At 44.9% G+C, this 22,057-nt stretch overlaps 1 protein-coding gene across 2 annotated transcripts in view; it reads right to left on the bottom strand.

Annotated features, from left to right (window-relative positions):
- Nucleotides 1-22,057, bottom strand: part of atrn (attractin) — a 166,234-nt gene that overhangs the window by 8,185 nt on the left and 135,992 nt on the right. For both annotated transcript variants that reach the window (XM_084043855.1, XM_084043856.1), the window contains exons 27-28: nucleotides 11,527-11,634; nucleotides 1,161-1,275 (exon numbers count right to left, since the gene is read on the bottom strand). In XM_084043855.1, the coding sequence (XP_083899981.1) occupies nucleotides 1,161-1,275; nucleotides 11,527-11,634 (223 nt within the window). The remainder of the gene's footprint in view (nucleotides 1-1,160; nucleotides 1,276-11,526; nucleotides 11,635-22,057) is intronic.

Below are 22,057 nucleotides of genomic sequence, written 5' to 3'. Positions count from 1 at the left end.
TGTCCAGAATTTGGGATGCTGGACGAAACAAAGTACTTTCTTGACCTATTTCCCAAAGTTTTATACAAAAAGGTAGTTCAAAGCTCCTACAGATGTCTGTAGTAAAGGAAGGATGGGAAAATGATATTTGTCTGTGAAACAACGGTTTAAATCAGGTTTTTTTGACAGCCTGTGCCTTAACACGAAAGCACGTTTCAGATCAGCAGCAGATCAGCACGACAAATGACAAATCTACCCGCAACAATGTTTAACCTTACCTGGACCACTTCTCAGACATCCCTGATCACAATTAAGCCCTGGATTTCTTATTCAATCATTTCTAGAACATTTGTACCCTAATAAATCCTATATTTTGCATTTGAGGCTACCTTTCTTGTTTGTTGTATTTTTGCCTCATGACTTGATTCTTTCACATTGCTGAGTGTTAGGATTTCTAATTAGGGAATAAGTGCATAATTAAAGCAGATTTTTAAGACCTCTGAGACCTCTGAAGTTAAGACTTAAACCCTAAAATATGAGCCCTTAAGACATGTTAATGCACAAGAGACAGAGAGCAGAGAACTATTGCAAACTAGTCTCAGTCTAAAGTCTTCAATCTGTCTCTTAATGAGTCTCCAGAAGACCCCAAAGGAGCACAGACAAAAAAAAACAACAAAACAAGCTAAAGGTTGAAAGATTGCATCTTTAATGTGTTAACAGTCTAGACTGAAAACACATTAAGGAAACACAGACAGCGGAAGAACAGAAGATGAAGGAAATACTGGAGGGAAGAACCAGAGAGAAAGAAGAAAGCCGAGACGAGAACCCAAACAAGGAGAAGATGCTTACCAACATCTGATGAGGAAAATAGATGGAAAAGACATGAGGAGCGAGAGACGATGAGGGAGAGAGAGAGAGAAGAAAAACAGAGAGAGAATGGGCTCAATTAAATGAGGGATTATAAACAGAAAGAATCTAAACCTTAAAATGCTGCAAAACAACAGAGAGGGGGAAAGACAGAATACATACAGAGAGAGGGAGAAGAAAGCATTAAAAGAGTGGTTCGGAGCAAATAAAAAAGAGACTGCATGGTCTTGCAAAGAATTAAAGGATGCAAAGATCAAATAGAGGGAGAATAATGCAGGGGAAAAGGGCTGAAGAGAGGTAGTGAGGCATCTTACCAGACTGTCCGGGGGGAGGGATGCCCCCGGTGCCTCTGGGTAACCGGACGAAGATGGAGAGCACGGCCGCCTTGTTGCCAAAGCAAGGCTCTAGGGCGATGGGCTTAGGGACCGTCTGAAAAGACAAACAACAACAAACAAAAAAGGAAAAAAGCTGACAAACAAGGCATTATACATCGACAAGCCTCACAAATCCCATTCAGCGCCAGCTGTCTTCAAAGACACGGACAACAGGGGCTTTGCTGTGACTATCCCTTTTTTCCTGTAAAGACAGTACACAGAGCTGAAACAAACACCCCACAAACCTCTCCCAGACCTTCCAAACAATCCCTTTAGAGATATACACACAAGAAACTGGATGTCCCCCCCCCTGCTGAGTGCACACAATTTTGTGCCAAAGTGAGAGGCGCTGTTATAACCAGGCTCAGAGGCAGTAACAATAAGGGAGACACAGCAACTGAATATACCCAATTCAATGAATTTAATTAACAAATAAGCCAAGAAATAACAAAAGAGTACATTCTATATTGTGGAGTGTGCCAGCAAGTTCATCAGCGGTGTATGTGAGTGTATGTAATGACACGAATGATGTAGGGGTGTTGTAGGATGCTGAACCACACAAACATCAAACTAAACAAGAAACGGGCAATTCTGGGTGAGAGGGAGATATATAGAAAGATGCTGGATGTAGAATGACCGAGTAGACCTGCTTATGTGCTATGGGATGCACAGGGCCCAGGTGAATGCCATAATCCCCGTCTCCTGCCAGCTAATAGACAAAAAGAGGTACAGGAAAGCAACCAAGAACACAAACACACAACCAGCGGGCGGAGTCAGGGGGGCTGTCACAGGCATGGAACGCGATTGGCTATCAAACGGCGCAGACATGAAAAAGGCCGCAGTCTGAGCATCTGAGGAGACGAGATTGCAACAGTGGGCCGCTCGGTGTAGCACGGTACACTACAGTATGTGTTCCCATGTCTCCACACACGGGGGGGGGGGGGGGGGGGGGGGGCATGGTGAGCTGAGACACTCACACTGTTTCAAATATTGTCTGTCTTGTGTTGATCTGCAGCTCATCCATATATATACAGAGGATCCTCCCACACTTCTAGGGTCCGTATCTCCGGGCGCAGCCAGTGCCTGTTCCAGTATTCATGGATTTTCCTCGGGTGAGGATACAGGAAGGAACAGAGCCCGCTCTGCCCTCTCCTGAATATGGTTACTCGTCTACCTCGCTTGCTCTCTCTCCCTTTATTTTTTTAAGTCCCAGAGCCGAAACAACAGGGGCTAACAGGAAAGTAGGGCATGGCATGGTCTCATATCCTTATGACACCATCACACAAATAGTATTTGCATACACAACGATACAAGCTTGTATGCGCGATTGCACTCTGCGCGCTGCGCACGCACACACACACACACACACACACACACACACACACACACACACACACACACACACACACACACACACACACACACACACACACACACACACACACACATCTCAGCCCAAATCCCTGCCCACATCAGCCAGCACACTGGAGAGTTAAGCTCAACTCCCACTGTGGTATTCCAACTACAGTGTGATGTGTGTGTGTCTGTATATAATACACAAAAACACACTTCTTGCTTTTTCTCTCTCTCTCTCTCACGCACTCAAGCTCATATACGTGACTCACCTTCTTAGTCGCACATAAAAATACACTTTCCTTCCACTTTGTCACACACGCACACACACACAAGTGAGAGCACAGAGTGAGTAGGACAGTAATGATATTCAGACTCTGACCCATTTTAAACATGCCATTCTGTGCTCCATCTCTCTGAGGCTTACCTTTCACACTAGCACCAAAACCGCCTGTCACACAAGCAGCCTGGGAGCTGCTACACAGACCTGTGTGTGTGTGTGTGGGAGAAGGTGAGATAGAGCGAGAAATATGTTTGCGTATTCATGTGTGTGTGTATGGGGGGGGGGGGGGGGGATATGTTTGCGTATTTGTGTGTGTGTGTGTGTGTGTGTGTGTGTGTGTGTGTGTGTGTGTGTGTGTGTGTGTGTGTGTGTGTGTGTGTGTGTGTGTGTGTGTAAAAAGGATGATGGTACAGTAATAGGTTTTGTATGCTTTTTGACTGTGATTGTGGGTGCATGTATAATATACAGTATGCCTGTGCGTGTGTGTGTATGTGTGTGTTAGTTAATGTGAGGGGGAGTCTATCCTCCGTAATGCTCGTATATGTGGTACAATGGGGACAATTCTGTTTTGGATGCATGTTCTCGTGTAACTGAAAACGTGTTCTCTTCAGGTATGTCCAGCAGGCAGAGGAGTAACAATACTGAGCCAATAATAAACAACTCTACTGGCCCTGTGAAAATATAAAATTATGGAGATGAGAAACACACGCTAAAGTGTGTTCTAGGAAGAGGAAAATGTAACTTTCTTTCTCTCTGTGTTTGTGTGCGTCTCATACATTAAGTGTACTTACGTGTCCCTCAGTTTAGGACAACGTTTCTCAGTTGCTATGAACAGTTTAGTTGAGATGAGGGAGGAGAGGGGAATAGGCATACAGTAGTGTGTGTGTGTGTGTGTGTGTGTGTGTGTGTGTGTGTGTGTGTGTGGGGGGGGGGGGGTATGTGTGTGTGTGAGAACAGGTGTGAAATGAGCATGCAATGGAATGAATGAGGAACACTGAACGAAGGGCTTGGATAAAGTGAGTGGGCAAGAGAGTGAGGTGGGAGTGAGGGAAAGCGTGCAGATTAAGTGTGCAGTGGTTTTGAAAACATTTTTGAGTGTTTTATTGTGTTTGCCCTACTGTTTGGCTGCACAGCTGACTCACTGGGTATGTTAGCTGAACTACAACATCACCAGTATGAGATGTGTTAATTAGTGTGCTACATGTCTACTGTACATTTAGAGAACATTACCACAGCAGGCTGCCCTCAAGGTCAAGTTTATTTGTCCCAAACTGGACAATTAGTGCAACTTGTATCCGAGTGTCACCCTGTGATACCTCCGCAACCCCAACCCCTGTATCCCCTGGTTAAAATTTACGGTATGACACGTTTAAGCTGGGCTCACAATACAGGAGTTTTAAAATCCTAAACCAATTTTGAAATTGGGTCCCATCACGCACGTAAGGAGAATATTACTCTCTAGAATCTCACACATGCACACACACCACAATATGTTTTAATAATTGCGCATCACACACTACAGGATCATTTATTAAGATTATCGTGGCTGGCTGAACAATGAACCACCACACATTTCCTCCATCTCAGCTGTCCAACACACCTGTCCAACAGATTGTTTTATTCATGGTTGCCGTGCCAAAAGTCTGATGCGCCTGGACTCCAATGGCTGTGGCAGCGTCCCATTCCAGCCTGAAGTGCTAACCACTCTACAATGCTGGTATTCACTTGCACTTCACTCTTGCAGACTTGCCTCTATCGGCTTTTGTGGTCGCAACCATCCCAGATAAAAATCAAACATGTTTGATAATGGTGTGGCTACGATGCATCTGTGAGCAGATCGGATCTGTGCACCTCTCACACTACACTACAGGATCATCTGGGCAGATAACTGGTTCGGACTCAAACCTGGAACACCCCCACCATTGTTGGGAGGGGCATTTCCAATCCAAAATGTCCCTAATTACCTGTACAGTAAGTGTGAGCCCAGCTTTATACAGAGTGACAGTTTGTATGTAAAGGGCAGGACAATGCAGCACCATTAGCCTTACCAGTAGCCTTCCAACCCTAGACTGGGTTGGTTTGAACATTTGTGGATTTGTTGTTGCCTCAGGCAACTACAGTATTTACTTCAATTTACCCTGTGATAAGTCTACATGTTTGACATTTAATGCTATACTGTGTCCGGGTAGAGCTCTCCCCTTTGGACCACAAGGTCAATGGGTTCGATCCCGGGCACTGCCAACTCAGTGTATAAGTAGCACGGCTTGGGTGCGGCAAGTTGTACGGTAAGTACTGGGAGCTGATGGTAGGTGTGGCGCTCCACCTCAGCATCTCCCAGAGGTCTAGTGCATTGTAACGGGGATAAACTCCCGCGTCATCGGCTGATACCAACAATAAGCCTCTCCCGACCTACTTATTATTTACCACAAAACATACCTAAAGAGAAAGGGCAAACCAGCAACTTCTAATTTAAATAGTTATGCCCTTAACTGGGCACCTCACTTCCAATTTACCCCCTTCCCCCATGCAACAGCTGTGACCTGCTCTCAGGGTCCGGCTTGTTTACCGATCTCCTGTCTTATTTTACCACTGTTGTTGGCATCGTCGCTGTCGCCTCACGTTCCAAGGAAATTACGCTTTTTGTTGTTGTTTGCATGGTGAGTTGACTGGGAACAGGACGAGAGAAAGGACTTGCTTCACCTGGCAAAAACTCTTAAAAGGAAAATGCGACGCCGGTGGATGATTCCCGTTTTGACAGACTTTGGTTTAGGAATCGAATATGTGGGTGGGAAGGTTGTGTGTGTGTGTGTGTGTGTGTGTGTGTGTGTGCACACTTGGGGGGAGAGTCATGCCTCTCTGAAAATAAGAAAAACCTCAGCTGGACCGACGTTGGGGGAAAAAGCGCAATTTATCTTCTGTCAACAGCAGCACCCCACTCCATTTTCTCTTGAGAAGAAATTAAGGGACTTAAAAAAACCTTCTGTCAATTCAATTATTTGTACTTTTAAATTAGCTGTGTGTGCATATGCTTTCTGTGAGATGTTCCCTCAAAGCTATTTTCTCTCCTCAGAGGCATTCCTGAGCTTTGTTTTAGACCACTGAAGACCCTTCCAAAACACACACACACACACACACACACACACACACACACACAGAGTTATCAGGCTTGTCCAGGCAGAGTGGGTTAAGGTTTGAGTTAAATTACCTTCAGTAATTAACTGGAGCTTCCTGCAGCATTCTGACCACTACTAAGCGGAGCTACACACACACACACACACACACACATATGGAAAGATACAAGCACGCGTACATGTGTGCGCACACACGCACACACACACACACACACACACACACACACACACACACACACACACACACATGTTGAAGCATGTTGGCTGTGCATACGCATAGCATACCATGCCCACACACAAGAGCAGCCTGAGCATGTGAGCATATGCATATACACCTTCGTGGCGGTGCACCAGAATGCACCTGGTGTATTTAGCAACAGCCAGAGATGTCTTCCTTTCCTTCACCCCCGCCCAGCACTAACAGAGTTGAACTGCCTTTGGCTATGAGTCACCAGGCACATCCCATTTCCAAAAAGGAGCCCCAACTGTGATGGAGAGATTGAGTTTATTTGTCTGGGATTCCTCGTGTGTGTGTTTGGACAGGCTGCAATAATGCTGGTGCCATAATATTGCAAAGTAATGACTCTTTAGACTGGGAAAACAACAGCTTGACAAATGGAGGTTTACTGTAACTCAACAGTTGTTTTTTTAGGGGAAAAAAGAAAACAATCTGCCTGCTCTGTTATACTGCATCTTTCTATGGATACAGGTTTTGTTAACATTCACTAATCGGGATGCTGTGGCTCTGACGCTATATATGCGTACAACGTAGGGCGAAGGCAGTTAGGGAATTTAAACTTATCTTTACACATTGAAGTCCTGAGGGTTCATTTAACTCTAAAATGGACCTTACAGGTATATTAGTACACTCTCAGAGTAAAATGAACAGTCAGGATTTTAGTGTGTACTACTGTGCTCTTAGCGGCAATCTCTAGATAATGCTTCAACAGGTAACCTAATGTAAAAATATATATAATAATACAAAAAGCACAGGTGATAAACCAACATGACTGCCCCATATCCACTGCCACTATCTTTACTTGCCCCCCTTGTGTCAGACCCCCCCCCCCCTACTCTCCCTTGGTACTGCTTATAAATAAAAAAGCGGAGCGGAACAGCGAATCGCAAAGGTAATCATCTGGCTGTGACCGCCGGCTCCATTTGTAGGGGAGAGCGAGAGAGGGGAGCGGGGAGGAAGAGGTGAATATATCTCACATCGCCAGCATCAGAGAGGAAGACTTCCTACCACGGCCGTAAACAACTTTAATGATTTCAAACCTCAACCGTCAGTGTGTGTTGTGTAAACACACACACACACACACGCGCACACACACACACACACACACACACACACACACACACACACACACACACACACACACACACACACACACACACCCCCCCCCCCCACCCCTCCACTCCATTAACACCATAACCTTTTCAATCAGATTTTCTATCATAGGTCATAATGACTTTATGGTTGCCTTGCTGATAAAACAAACATGGTCGAAAACATGGCGTGGATGTGGACACCTGCTACAGATAACAGTGTAGCGTAATGACCACAATTTGATATGCATTAGGCCATGGACCCCCTTTTGATAAGATCTTTTATCTCTGGGACTACTATACAAGAAGAATATGTTTTATTGTTAGGACATGATTTGGTCTGATATGGTCGGACATTTGGTCCAGAATTCCTTTGTCATTGGCAATTCCTATAGATCAAGGGCAAGACCACCAGGTTTGTGAACAGCTTCAACCCGGCTCCCATCAGACTGTTGAACAAGGCCTGACCACCACCTGTCACCAGGCTGGCCATAGACTCTTCCTCTTCCTTGTGGATCTACCATGTGGATTTTGCCTGTGTAAATGATCTCCCTGCCCTATGTGGATTACCATTCTATGTGAACCAATGCGTTGATACTCTTTTGTACCTTGTCTAATCTCATGTACATACCTGCTGCTAATGTGGTCCTAACAAAGTGTCACCACCTCGCACCTTATGTCTAACCTCATGTACACACTGTACCTGCTGGGTTATGCCATGTGTATAAATGTAGATATGCCTCTCCTTGCCATGTTTTTCTTTACCGTTTAATTTGTCTCCTTGCTCTCCTCTTCACCCACTTCTTTACACCCGTAAACATGTGATGTGAAAACATCTTGTATTTACTTGTGCAGTACAATAATGGTGAAGGTGAATGGTGAATTAGCTAACACTCATTTAGCAGGAGACCCCCAGCAAGCCCCTCAAGGACACCTGGTGGTCCCCAGACCCCACGTTGAGAACACTGGCATAGTGTATTGTAGCATGGTGATGTGTGGCGTTGTGTACTGTATGGTAGTATAGTACTGTATGGTAGTATAGTGAAGTGATGTGGACGGGAGTCATTGGAAGAGGGGAGAAAAGCTGCAAGCAGAAGATCTAAATTGAATCTCTGCTACTGCTCTGCTCCTCTGCAGGGGGCTGGATTGGGAGACTAGGAGAAAGGAGGGGGGGGGGATGGAGATGGAAGAATAGGAGACAGGGGAGAAGGGGTTGAAGGAGGTCTGGCTTCTGATGCAACATGGTTTTGGGCAAGATACATGCCTAGACACACGCACATGCACACATGACACAAATCCTTAGACCGACTCCAAAGATGCATACAGACGTACGCACGAGCGCGCACACACACACACACACACACACACACACACACACACACACACACACACACACACACACACACACACACACACACACACACACACACACACACACACACACACACACACACACACACACACACACACACACACACACACACACACAATACAGAAATCTCCCACAATACAGAAATCTCCCACACACACACAACATATGTATGAAAAACAGATAAGAGCAGCAGTAGACCTCAGAGGAGATTAAATCAGTGGAGGGTAAGTAAGGACAAGAGAGAGGAGAATAGGGGAGAGGAGACAGAAAGAGGATCAAAAGGGAGACACAAAAAGAGGATACAAGAGGAGAGAGAGAGAGAGAGAGAACGAGAGAGTTTCATCTTTGGTATCTTTGGCAGTGTAAACATATGTTTTCTCATGTAAAATAAAGCCCCTTTGAATTGAATTGAGAAAGACAGAGAGAGAAAGAGAGCGAGAGAGATAGATAGATAGATAGAGGAGGAGAACCAGATAGAGAGAAGGATCAACAGCTAGATAGAAGGCGTAGCAGATAAAGAGAGAGAGAACATGATAGAGGGAGAAAGAGATCCAGATAGAGAGACAGAGGGATAAGCAGATACTGTAGAGGAGACGAGGGAACCAGATACCTAGAGAGAAGGTGGGCCAGATAGAGATGAGAGAAAAGAGAGAAGCGAGAGAAGAGAGAGAGAAAGAGAGAGAGAAGCAGATAGGGGGAGAGAAGGAGAACCAGATACAGGAGATAGGAGCATCTCAGTGATCTACTCTTGTTCTAGCAGGGAGTCAAATAACCACAGTTCTACCCAGAGGGGCCTGCAGCCTTCGCTGATAGTAACCTTGCGGTTGGAAGCCAAAGCCCTTGAGATGCATGGGCCCTGTCACTGTCCCGGGGCCCCAAGCGACCCTGCCGAAACAGGCCTATAATTCTGCAACGCATCTGCATTCCGGGGTCATCCATCACACAGGTATACAGTCATGGGTGTAAGCGGGCCCTACGGCTCTGTGCAGAGTGCCGAGCACTCTGTTGCCATTTCTATAAGAGCAGCCATGATAATCTACTGTGCTGCAAGTTAAGCTCTACTGATGCTGCCAGTGGAGATCAATCAGTCAATCATAAAGGTTTGGGTGGTGTAGTTACCTTGCCGTGATGTAATTCAAAACATTTTGGCAAGAAGTCATCAATAGCTGCTCTCTTGATCAGAAATTGGTATTCTAAAATTGTCTCCTCATGACTTACATTGCAGAGTGAAACAGGTCTCCTGAACTTTTAACCCCTGTGGTGTGGCACACATCAACTGGCCGTCATCTAAACGGCTATACCTTTTGCCCCTTGTTGGTCTTATCTGTAAATCATCCGTACAGGCCCTGCTCACTTTACTATTTTATTGTATTGATTCAGAACAGTGGAGAGAGACAGGAAGGCTAGCGTGGAGAGGAGGGCATGACACGCAACACAGGACTCCAGTTGGGAATCGAACCACAGACATTTCAGTTAGATATCCCTGCCTTCTTACCGACTCAGCCACCAAGTCTGGCCTTCTCACATTACTTCTATCATTCATGAACTAAATTCTACTTCAAAGACTGCCAAATGTCTATTTCTAAATCTACAGTAATATTTCAATAGTGAAACAGAATACTGCTGAATGTCTATTTTTAAATCAACAGCAATACACCAGTAGCGAAACAGAAACCCTCTATTTATCATGTACAACTAAAATAAATAAATAAACTTAAAGCCAGCTGCTCCACTCTGACACCATTTCTACCTCTAATGCTCCCTGTCACACCACCTCTTTTCAACTGTACCAAAACTCTTTCTAACTCAACATTACCTCAAGACTTTCTACCATTAAAGCACTCTATTATGACATCCAACTAAAACTCTTCCCCAAGTTCACTCATTCCAACTCTCAGAATACTTAATCCTCCTCAGCATCTACTTACAGTATGTTCCAAGTCTGCAAAGTTCAGCTAACCCGCCCATTAGAATGCACAGCCACCAACCCACTGTACCTGGTCTAACAAGCAGCATTAGCACTATCACTCATCTGCAGCCCATTTCCATCAAGCACGTCCTGGCTTCACACATGGGGCTGTGTTGACCTTCTCATTAAGTCGTACTAGACTTCAAACTCCCAGCGCTAAGTGAGCTTCAGTCTGGGCTCTCCCCGGCTGTCAAGGAACCTAATGGAATCACCCCAAGAGGGGTTCAACAGTGCCCCACAAGAAAAAGAATCCTGCATGTGAGGATTATGGAATATTTGTTACTGTAGTCTAGCAGCAACCTAGATAAGGTGGTGACTGAGGATAAGGATAAGGATAAGGATAAGGATAATTCCTTTTAACAGGTCCGTTCATGAAAGTCCTTGCGGTCTTGTTTCCAATGAGGGCCTGTGAGCAATTAGGGGTTAAGAGTCTTGCTCAGGGACAAATTTCATTTCATCGACACATTTGCTGGCCTGGCCTGGAATCGTACCTGGGGCAACCAGGACCTCTGGCTCCCTAGGCGGGCTCACTAACCACTCAGCTATGGCCGCCCCGTGACTGAGACCCTCTTGAAATTTATAAAGGTATTTCAATACAATTACATTTCATTATAGACCCAAATCACAGTTGTCTCAAGACTGCATATAGATAAGAGCAGAGACGCGACATTGTCCAACCCTTAGCGTGGATTTTTGCGACAGTCGCAACAAAAAACGTCCCTTTAACTAGAAGAAACGTCAGGCTCTAGGGTGGGCGGCCATCTGCCTTGACCATGTCGTGGGGAGAGGGAGAGAGAAGAGAGGGAGAGAGAAGGTACCATAGGTACTGTCAGGTGACAAGGACGACAGAGAATAAAGGTCACGCTCACCTTGACATTTCCTCCAATCAGGTCAGGTGGCTCTTCGTCCGTCTCCAAGGCAACGTTGATGGTGGCGAAAGGCCGGCTGGCCATCTGCTGCATCTCCCTCAGCAGTTGCTGGTGGGGGGTGATAGAGGAGGCCGAAGGTCAGTGACAGGTAAACAGAATCATCAGTGTCCATATAACTCAGAGAATGTACAAATGTAACCAAATGGACCCGTAATCACTTAAACCCTCTTGTTTCAGTGAAAGGGACTTGGGTTGCAACTGTACTTGGACTGCTTTTTTCCATCTACACCAAAACTCTTCAGCAAATACAGCCGATCTACAAGCTCAAAACTCATCGCAATGCGATGCGTTTTGAGCTTGTAGAGTGGCTATTGTTGGCTAATGTTCCCCCCAGAATATGGATGCTGGAGTGGTTAAGGGTCCATTTGGTTACATTCGTACATATTTGAACAATATCGCATATCGTAAATGAAAACACAGCACTCATGTGGCAGATGATGAGACCAATGTGTTACATGTGTAGAGTTATTAACACAAACATCAAAGGGATTTAAAGAAACATTAGAAGAGGACATTTCAATTCTGGAGCATGTTTTTCTATTTCTTTATATCAATATTTTTTATATTTCCAGGTGCAGAGGAAGTCTAAACTCAAGGCAGTTATACACATTAACACACCAATAGCCTTGCTCAAGGGCACGTCCATGGTAGCTAAGGGAAGGGGGGAAACCATTGTTTATACAACCCTTTGCTGACCTCGTCTAATCTCTAGACTACTATTGACCCCCATTTGAAACAATGGTGAGAGTGATGAACATGAGACTTTTCACATACATAGCAAATGACATTAATCTTTAGATTCTTATATCCGCAGGCTAGTTATGTCTATTGTCTGGGTGCCCACTACTGTATGCTCTGCAGTACGCCTACTGAGTAATTGAACTCTCCGGGAGTAAAAAGAAAGGACCTGTACTTGACTTTAAATTGTTACTAATGGCGAGGAGCAGAGGAGAATGACAGTAGCAGGTCAACAGACGGCGTTCTATTCTCTAACCACATGCCACTGCCAAGACTCTGCCGGCAGGCTCTCACCTCCCTGCCTTTCCTCCAAGTAATAATGGAGTTTATGTATGTGACAGATGTTGGGGGAAGCATTATAAGTGGTAGTTATTAAAACACAGGCACACAGGGCATTTTAGACCCATTAAGGATAAGCAGAATCTATAAACAGTAAGCCACTTGCAGCTGTGAGTATTGTTGGTGACAGGTGGGCTGGATAAAAGCAGGTATTCTCTGTGCAAAAATAAATAAATAAACCAAACTGTTACTCGTAATTACAGCATTTTAATGCAAAATAAAGCATTTGATCTTGACATTTCCATTTGGTTTGCATGGATGCCTTTTCCTTTTACAGCAACACCCTGCTTTCTAACACTCAAGAAGGTTACATTACACACACACACACACACACACACACACACACACACACACACACACACACACACACACACACACACACACACACACACACACACACACACACACACACACACACACACACACACACACACACACACACACACACACACACACCCTACTGTTCGCTGGTCGTTAAACAGCTACAGTACAATGAAGCAAATGGGGGCAATCAGGGTGTTTCCTACACTGACTCTGACCATGGCACCGCAATATACTAGGAACTGTGGTTTATTCTGTTAAACTCACTGTAATGGCTTGTATGCCCAGTTGCCCGCTGAAGTATAAATCACTAGGCTTCAGTCAGTACATGCCTAACATTCAAATGTACAACCAGGAGAAGAGATGGAGAGAGTTGTGGACTAAAAGGAGAGGAGATAGTGAAGAAAAAGCAGATGACATGCTGAAGGACAGGAAGAACGATAACACGAGGAGGAGAGGAGAATGAGGAATGACGAGCAGAAGAGAACAAAGGCTGAGAGGGGAGGGGAGGAAGAGGAGTGAAGTAGAAGAAAGAGGATGAAGATCAGAAGATGGGAGCGATGACAAACAGGAGGAGGAAGGCGTGACAGACAGCGGGAGGAGAAAGCTAAGGTGGGTGGGATGAAGCCGAAGAAAAGGAGCCAAGGAGAAAAATGACTTAAGACTGAGGATGAAGGAGGGAGGAAAGGACGGGATGAATGACATGAAGTGACATGAATGAAAGAGGCAGGAAGAGAGTCGGAAGAGTTTGAGGGAGAACTTGGATGGAGGGTAAAAGAAAGCGGGGGAGAGGAGGACAGCGAGGATGAGGATGTCTGATGTTCATCGGCGGCTGAGCATAAATAAGGAAACAAACGCTATCAACTGTCAAGATACAGAGACCTGGGAAAACCTCAGCAACACTTCTCAACAAATAACACACACACGCACACAAAAAAACCCCAAAAAACTGTGTTTGTATCTAATGGTGTATCTAATAGATGGTTAACTTCAAAGAGACAGTTCAAACAGGAGTCACAGAACAAAAGGTGGGAACTCAAGAGTACCAAGTGTGAATGTGTGTGTGTGTGTGTGTGTGTGTGTGTGTGTGTGTGTGTGTGTGTGTGTGTGTGTGTGTGTGTGTGTGTGTGTGTGTGTGTGTGTGTGTGTGTGTGTGTGTGTGTGTGCATTTCTGTTGTAGTTCAACACAATCCATTACCCTCTGTCTCATTAGGGTGAGGCTTGGGAGTGAGGAGCAGACGGCGGGTATAAAAAGGAAGCACCTCCATTTCCATTTGACTCAAACGAGAAAAAAGGTAGAAACTGCAGGTGTATATGGTGGGGTTGGAGAGGTCATACTGCAGAGGGGTTGTCGGGGTCTTATCCCCGTCACGCTTAGACCACAGTGGCTGACAATTAGTCATTACTCTATTGTCGATCATGGTCATTGACGTTTTAGAGCACTCTCTCAGGATGCGATGCCTTTACCATTGTACGGATGCAACTCAGTTTCTATGGGATGAGAGAGACGCACAGAAATCTCAAATCTCTCTCTATAGAGTGAGAGAGAAACCCCCAAAAATGTCCCAGATTTCCTTTGAGGTGTGAGCCAACTCATTACATTTTTGGTGTGTGTCTGGGAAATGTGTGCGCTTAGACCCCAACCACCCCGCCCCCTCTTTGACAACAGCTGCCTGTGGGAATGAGCTGAGCCCTCATTCTCCCCTGTGAATAGCTACTTTTAAACCCAGACAAAGAGCCTGGTAAGGAATCACTAACGTCCCAAGTTTTAGGCTGTATTACATAAATGGGTAATCCAGTTTGTCTTGCTGGTATTGATTCTGTGTGTGTGTGTGTGTGTGTGTGTGTGTGTGTGTGTGTGTGTGTGTGTGTGTGTGTGTGTGTGTGTGTGTGTGTGTGTGTGTGTGTGTGTGTGTTGGCAGTGTTTGGGGACTCTCACACACCCATGTGAAAGCACCTGGAGCAACAAGTGTGGTGGGGTGTGTTTCTTTATATAGACCGCCAAACGGTATAATGAGATCTAGGGGAGAACAGAGCAACATAATGGTTTAACTGCCTGTTTACATTTTCACTTCAAATGTACTTGTTAAAACGCATGAAACGCAAAAAAAATGATTTTGTGGCACCAGCAGAGCTGTCTTTGTGGCTGATTTCCTGACTTAATTAGTTCTCTGGACTTGGTGATATTTTAATACTATAATTCAATTCAAGCCTAGATTCCTGCTGGTTGACCATTGTGACAGAGAATGTGTATACATTATGCAGTATGTATTTATATATAAAGTATACATAGAGAGAGAGAGTGTGTGAGAGATACACATAGCCTATTGCAGTGGTTCTCAAACATTTTTATGTCAAGGATCAAGGATCCAAACTAGACCGGTCTACTTGGGAACGATGTAAGTCAGGAACGATGCAGTTGCAACATACAGTATACATGCCCCACCCAGTTATGCAAACCTGTTTGTACCCGTTGCCAGAGTACCCATTGCACCAGTCTGTCCCTTTTATGCCCATATATGGAGTTCCGTGTCAGGCATGCCCAAATATGGATTCTAGGCTAGACTATGACGTCATATTGATGACATCAGCGTACTCCCTATATGGTGATTTGCGGATTTATTGATATTTTTGGGAGATCGACTGATCCAACAGACTTCCGACGTCCTCACCGATCGGATCTGTGGTTCTGAGTACTCAATGCATGAGTACCTCCACACAGAGCTTGTTACATGGCGATAAAGCGATTTGATTTTACTTTCGAAAAGAGGTTGATTTTTCAAAGCATCAACCTGTACGAATGAGGCCTCGCCGAATTGTAAGTGAAATATTTGCAGACACATTTTCGGATTGTTTATTCGTCACGCTTCAGGTGTTTAAAAACCTAAAGGGTTAGGCTCTCAATGGGCCTCATTCACAAACCATTCTAAAGAAGACACTTCCTTTAAAACAATGAGCTTAAAGTAATGCTAGGTAACTTTTTCAATAAAACTAAAGTTAAATTGTATATCTTTTGTGAGTGGCAAATGTTTCACAACACCCACTCCATGAATTTCACCCCCGAAAGCCTTTTATTTATATATTTTCTATTGAACGTTGTCGAGCATGACTTTCCCACGAAAATGACGTCATCTGGCCGGAAAATGGAAGCGGAAATGCACCGGTTTCCTGTTTGGCCAGGAACTACTGCACCGGTTTCCTGTTTGGCCAGGAACTACCGCGCTAATAACAAAAAGGAAACTCACGCTGATTTTAAGAGATTGTATGATTTGAAGAACGAAAAAAAACAGAAAAAGAAAACACAGCTCACGGTAACTAAAGCTCCACTGGCTAAGAGAAACGATCCACAGATCGTATAAAACAATTAAAAGAACGCTTTTTGAAACGCTTCCGTCTTCCGGTGAAAACGAATGGAATTCTGGGTAAAGCAGTAATAAATGAACGGCCTGCAGTGACGGTAATGACCAGCAGAGGCTGCTAAAAATCCTTTTTTGAAATCTGCACTGTATAACTTTAAGTAAAATAAGTTATTAAAATTGATGTTATTTTTATGGTGCGAGTATAGGCTTTTTGTATGTCTGCATGTCCCCCGAAAAATGTTCAATGAATCAAATCACAGCTCATTGCTACCTGCATAATGCATGAAAAAAGTGAATATTAATAAGTAAGGAATGCCCGTGCACGGGAAACCCATCAATTATCCCCTTTCTTCCCCATTCTGATGATTGATTTGAACTGCAGCAGATCATGTCTTGACCATGTGTGCATTGAGTTGCTGCCATGTAATTGGTTGATTAGACATTTGCCATAACGTACAGTTGGACAAGGGTGCCTAATGAAGGCCATAGGTTTATATTCCCTGTGCACTATTGTTTGGCTCATCTTTATTATTTAGTCCTACTATGACTTCATTGGATATATTTCGGATTTGTTTTAGTAATAGTGTATGCCTTTCTCTATACTTTTATTTTTTAAAGCACTATATGACAGCTGATGGCAAGTTTCATATACTATTAAATTTCAATGGCCCTTCAATCCAAGTGTCCAACTTGTCCAGAAACTACGTATCTTTGGACATTTTTTGAGGGTTCTGGCAGAGTGAAGGCTGAATTCGGAAGCAGCATCAGACACATTTCAAACATTTTGGCGACACCTAACATGCAGAGGCAGCTGCCAATATCTGCCTGCAGACTACATCCTTTCTCTTAAGTGGCGTTCCTTGATCAGAACTGGGCATGTGGATTGATTTACTGGACACACTCCAGAGGGGGCAGTGGGGTGTGCTTGGTGGAGTAAACAAACTCTATAGGCCGCGGTGCGTGTGCCGTTTACCTCTCTCTCTCTCTCCTCATGTATCTGGGCCTTTTATCCAAGAAAACAAGTAGCATATTTTTGGTTTGGATTCATTCAGAGAGAATCTGCTAGGATGGATGGCTCCCTGCTATAAGGCAGACATACAGTAATGGCTGCATATCTCCTCCATGACCCAGTATGCTTTAAACAGACAGCCTAGCATTACTGTTTTAACCTTCAATTGAGTCCAGGGGAGATTTGCTGAAGTGAGGAGCCAACGGCAACAACAACGTTTCTGCCTAGCTACCTCCTACTCCAGTCTGATTTAAAATGGACAGCTTCTCTCACTTTGATATCTTATCTAGGGAAGGTTTGCTGAACACATACTGTTTTGCAGCAATGCTGTACCCCACAGTAATACAGTAAAGACACACAACTGGGAGCTACACAATACAACCTGTAGTCTACTGGCCTGTTGCGCAAATTGGGGGTCAAGTGCTAATTTCCCCACCAGTGAAGCAGTTTTTCTTCTCTCTGTCTTACATTTTGAACAAGGAACTTTCAGGCTTTGAACCCCTGCTTCTCTAAGCTTTAAACACTTGAACCCTCTATACTTTCTTTACTTTAAATCTCTTTGCCGAAAATAGCCCATCTACAAGCTCACAACTCGTCAAATAGTGGCACATTGAGATCTGCCATTTTTGGCAAATGCCGGGTTCCAGTGGTTAAGGCCTAATGTCATCCCGCACAACTCAGGGATGAATTAATTTTGAAACAACAGAAGCCCTTGAAGCAATCCTACACAATATATGATTTGCACCAAACTTGAACCTAATTATTATGCTGAGCTCTTGAGTGAGCGCAGCTGTACAGCAAACATTGTCTGCTGTGAAGATAACCAGCAACTAAGAGTGACAGCACGGTCGCCTACCACTTCTTTAAATTGGTTCAGAGTTTTCTGCAGGGGTAGAATGAGTGTGAGTGTACTGTATGCGTGCGTGCGTGCGTGCGTGCGTGCGTGCGTACGTGCGGACAAGAGCAAATACCCTGACTTTAGCAGAACTAGCTTTTCCCAAGCTCCATTAATTGCACATATACTGTATACACCTACTTATGAGGCATGTGGACACCCACAAGCAACTGTACAGCCGTGCACATACAGTATGCACTCTGTTTGCATGTGCATTAACATATTTGCGGGCATACACTCATTTGCTCCCATGCATGTGCGCATGCACATAATTGAGTGCATGCTTAGTGTCTGCACAGATGACAAAAATACACCTAATTATGCGGCATGTCCATTGGGACCTACACAAGCAAACATCTGCATACACGTACCTGCACCCTCTACAAACACTGCATGGAATTTTAAAAACATGCCGCATTTGCACACAACAGCACATGTGCAATGAGACACGCACGTACGTGCACACTTTAATGAATGCACAAACTCATGTGGGCACATAGTGAAATGTTTACTTCGCGAACATAGAGACAGCGGTGCATAAGCAATCACTCATCTGCTCATATGGTACATGCAATGTAATGCGCATGCTGACACACACACACACACACACACACGCCATCTTAGGGAATTTTGTTTGAGCATTCACAAAGTGTGAGCAGCAGTGTGCCAAAGAGATTGAGTGTGTCAGCAGTGTGTGCATGGGAGAGAGAGGGATGGGGCTGGAGGGGGTGGGGGGGTAGGCGGTGGAAGAGTGACAGTAAGCTTAGGGAAGAGGGGAAGGAGATACTCGAGAAGGAGAAGACAGAAATGAGGAGAAACAACAGAGGCAGGCATTCAAAGACTTCACCCCTGGGAAAAAGGGACTGTGTGAATTGCGAAAGCACACATACACACTTGCATGTGTGCACCCACACGTTTACATAAGACATTTCAAAACACACAAACACACACACACACACACACACACACACACACACACACACACGCATACAGTACATGCACATTACGCACATGATGCACTTTATCTACTCATGTGTGCTTCAAAACTCTGTCCATGGGAGAACGCTCAACCATCCCTCAGGATCACAGAGAGAGAGTGGTGGATGGGAGGAAGAGAGAGATTCGATAGTGAGATACAAAGAGACAAAGTATAGAGGAATGTTTGATGGAAAGAGCAGAAGAGAGGGAGAGAGGTACAGAGAGGACAGCAGCAAACTTCATCTGTGAAGTGATGTGGGCTGCTCTCTCTCTCTCTCTTTAGGAGTGAGGTTTGTGGTGGTAGAGAACTGACAGGAGAGCAGGCTTTGATCCCTCCCTCTCTCCTTTATTATAACTCTCTGCCCATCCATCAGACTCTCTCCCTCTTTTGTTGTCCTCTCCTCATCTTCCTCTCTTCCCCTCCAAGTTGTCCTTTTCTCCCTTAACCCATCCATGTCTCTCTTTCTCAACCCCCCCCCCCGTCCCCCCCCTGCCTCCCACTGAGCACCCCCCCCCCCCCCCCCCCCCGGCCTTCTCTTTCGCTTTTTTTGCTGCTCTCTTTCTCTTTCAGCCAAACTTCCAGCAGTCATTTCTGACTGGACGGACTGGGGAGCCGGTAGCTGTACTGGATGGACAGACACTTCATCCAGACCCAACCTACCAATTGTCTTCTGTAACACTCTAGACATCCACCCTCATCAACCAAAGACCCACTTCCTGGCTCTCTGAAATGTGGGGTTTGTCAGTGCCAAGAGAAGAAGAACATGTAGAGGAATGACAGTGCTGGGTATAATTTAATGGAGGAACAGAGGAAGACAGAGTCAGAAAGAATGTGCAGGAGGCGGGGATTGCGAGGGATGAGAGTGAATGGGGACGGTAAAAGAGAGAGAAAAATGGACAACATGAAGTGGAAGGAATCATGAAAAGAATTAAGTGATGACATGAAACAAGAGAGTGGTGACAGTGGAAGGGAAGAGGAAAAAAAAACAACAGCTTTGGGTGAGAAATGGGGTGATGAAAGATGTGAAACAAACAGAAAGAGACAAGAAGCCAAGAAAGCGAGTGATGGGATGAAACAGAATGAGGAGATGCTAGGGGCGTGATAAGGGGCTGTCAGTGCCGAGGGCTGGGGAGAGGTTAGGGTTGAGTCAGATGATATACCAGGGGATCGGGGACGGAAGAGGGGAGTCACCCAGAGTGCGCTGTGGGGTCAGGCCGATAAGGTGCCCATTGCATTCTGGGTAATGAGACCCCGGTGCTGATCTGTGCTCTAATTATTCACGCCCATCTCTGTGGAATACAGATTAAGAAAGGGGCTGTTGAACTGTCTCGGGAAGTCTAGGAGACAAAGAGGCTAGTGTATTATGTGCTCGCTCACACACACACACGAGTGCAAGGGGTAATGCGAGACGATGATTGGCACAGCATACACGGAAAGAGGGATATGGAAAAGTGGTGAGTGGTTTGTAGTATAAAGCAAAAGAATATATACATTGTAGACTTCATGCATTTGAACACTGTAGATATTATGCACCTAGACTACACACATCTCTCATTAATAGTATATAAAAAATAATTTGCAATATATACAGTATGTGCAATAAAAGCATGCATATCAGTTTTCTTTCACATGCACACACAAACTATGTCCACACATAACCCTGTACAAATCCACACATATTATGCATACCGTACTATAGGTATCTGCCCACACAAGCGTGTTTGTATTTTTTCTCCAAACGTTATCCAACCAAAGCCAATCTTTGCAGTATTCTTGGATGCCTCAGGCATGGCTGAACTCATCTCAGCACAGGTAGAAGACGATGTTCAGGGGCAGTGTGGTTGCTCCTCTGCCCTGTTTCATCGCATTTTGATGAACCCACATCCTGTCAGGTTCGAGTGGAGCCTTGTTAACTTTGACTCGACTACACAGAGAATAACCATTAACAAGATCTTCCTGTAAAGTCAAGTAAGCGTGCGCTTTCCCCTCCGTTAAAGCTTTTGGCTTTTCAGTATCCCTGACCTTCAACGCCTACCCTCTCCCCTCTCTCCCTCCAGTCTTCCTTCATTTTAACTCCCTATCCTTACCTCTCACTTCACGATTGATCACCTCAGAAGTAGGCCTCTTTTGTTCTGTGCAGTAGAGCAGTGCAATGCTGACCTCCGGAGGGAGACAGAAAGAGAGAGCGAGAGAGAGCGAGAGCGAGAGCGAGAGAGAGAGAGAGAGAGAGGGAGATATATAGATGGAGGGCAGCTCTCAGAGAATCCATAAGCATCTTTCCGGCTAATCTACAGGGACCTCACAAGCTTTAAGCAGCTTTGCCTTCGGCGAAGCTGCTTCCTGCAATATAGGAAAGGTGTATGTTTTTTATTGTTGTTGCTTTTCCTTCCACGTTGCCCGTCGCCCAGTTTTCATTTGCATTGTTAAATCAGTATAAGCACGGACCACAAGGGCGTTACACAACTACTAATGAATGGGGAACTTAGATGAGGCAGTAGCCTTCACTCGTTGGTTTCAAAAGTGTGTTCTCGTGTTTCTGTTTTTAGCCCTGCTAGCGAGAGCATGAGGCTCTAAGGATGCCAATGTCGGTCGGCCAGTTCAAAACACTTTAGTTCAGTAGGGCGTAAGGAGTCGCATGGCCTCTATGAAGCGTGAGCCAGCTTTTAGACTGTTAGTCTTGTTATTAAAAAAAAATGTTTTTTTGTCAGTTTAGATGAGAAGAAAGGATTGGCTGTGGGATAGACCTACAGGACAAACTGTATAAGCAGGAAAAAGGGACGGCTATGGGTGCATGTTTTGCACCTAATTATGCCAACTTGTTTTTGGGACTA

The sequence above is a fragment of the Gymnoscopelus microlampas genome (genome assembly GCF_963454915.1).
Source record: "Gymnoscopelus microlampas genome assembly, chromosome: 20".
Taxonomy (NCBI): domain Eukaryota; kingdom Metazoa; phylum Chordata; class Actinopteri; order Myctophiformes; family Myctophidae; genus Gymnoscopelus; species Gymnoscopelus microlampas.
This window is presented reverse-complemented; position numbering and strand designations above follow the sequence as displayed.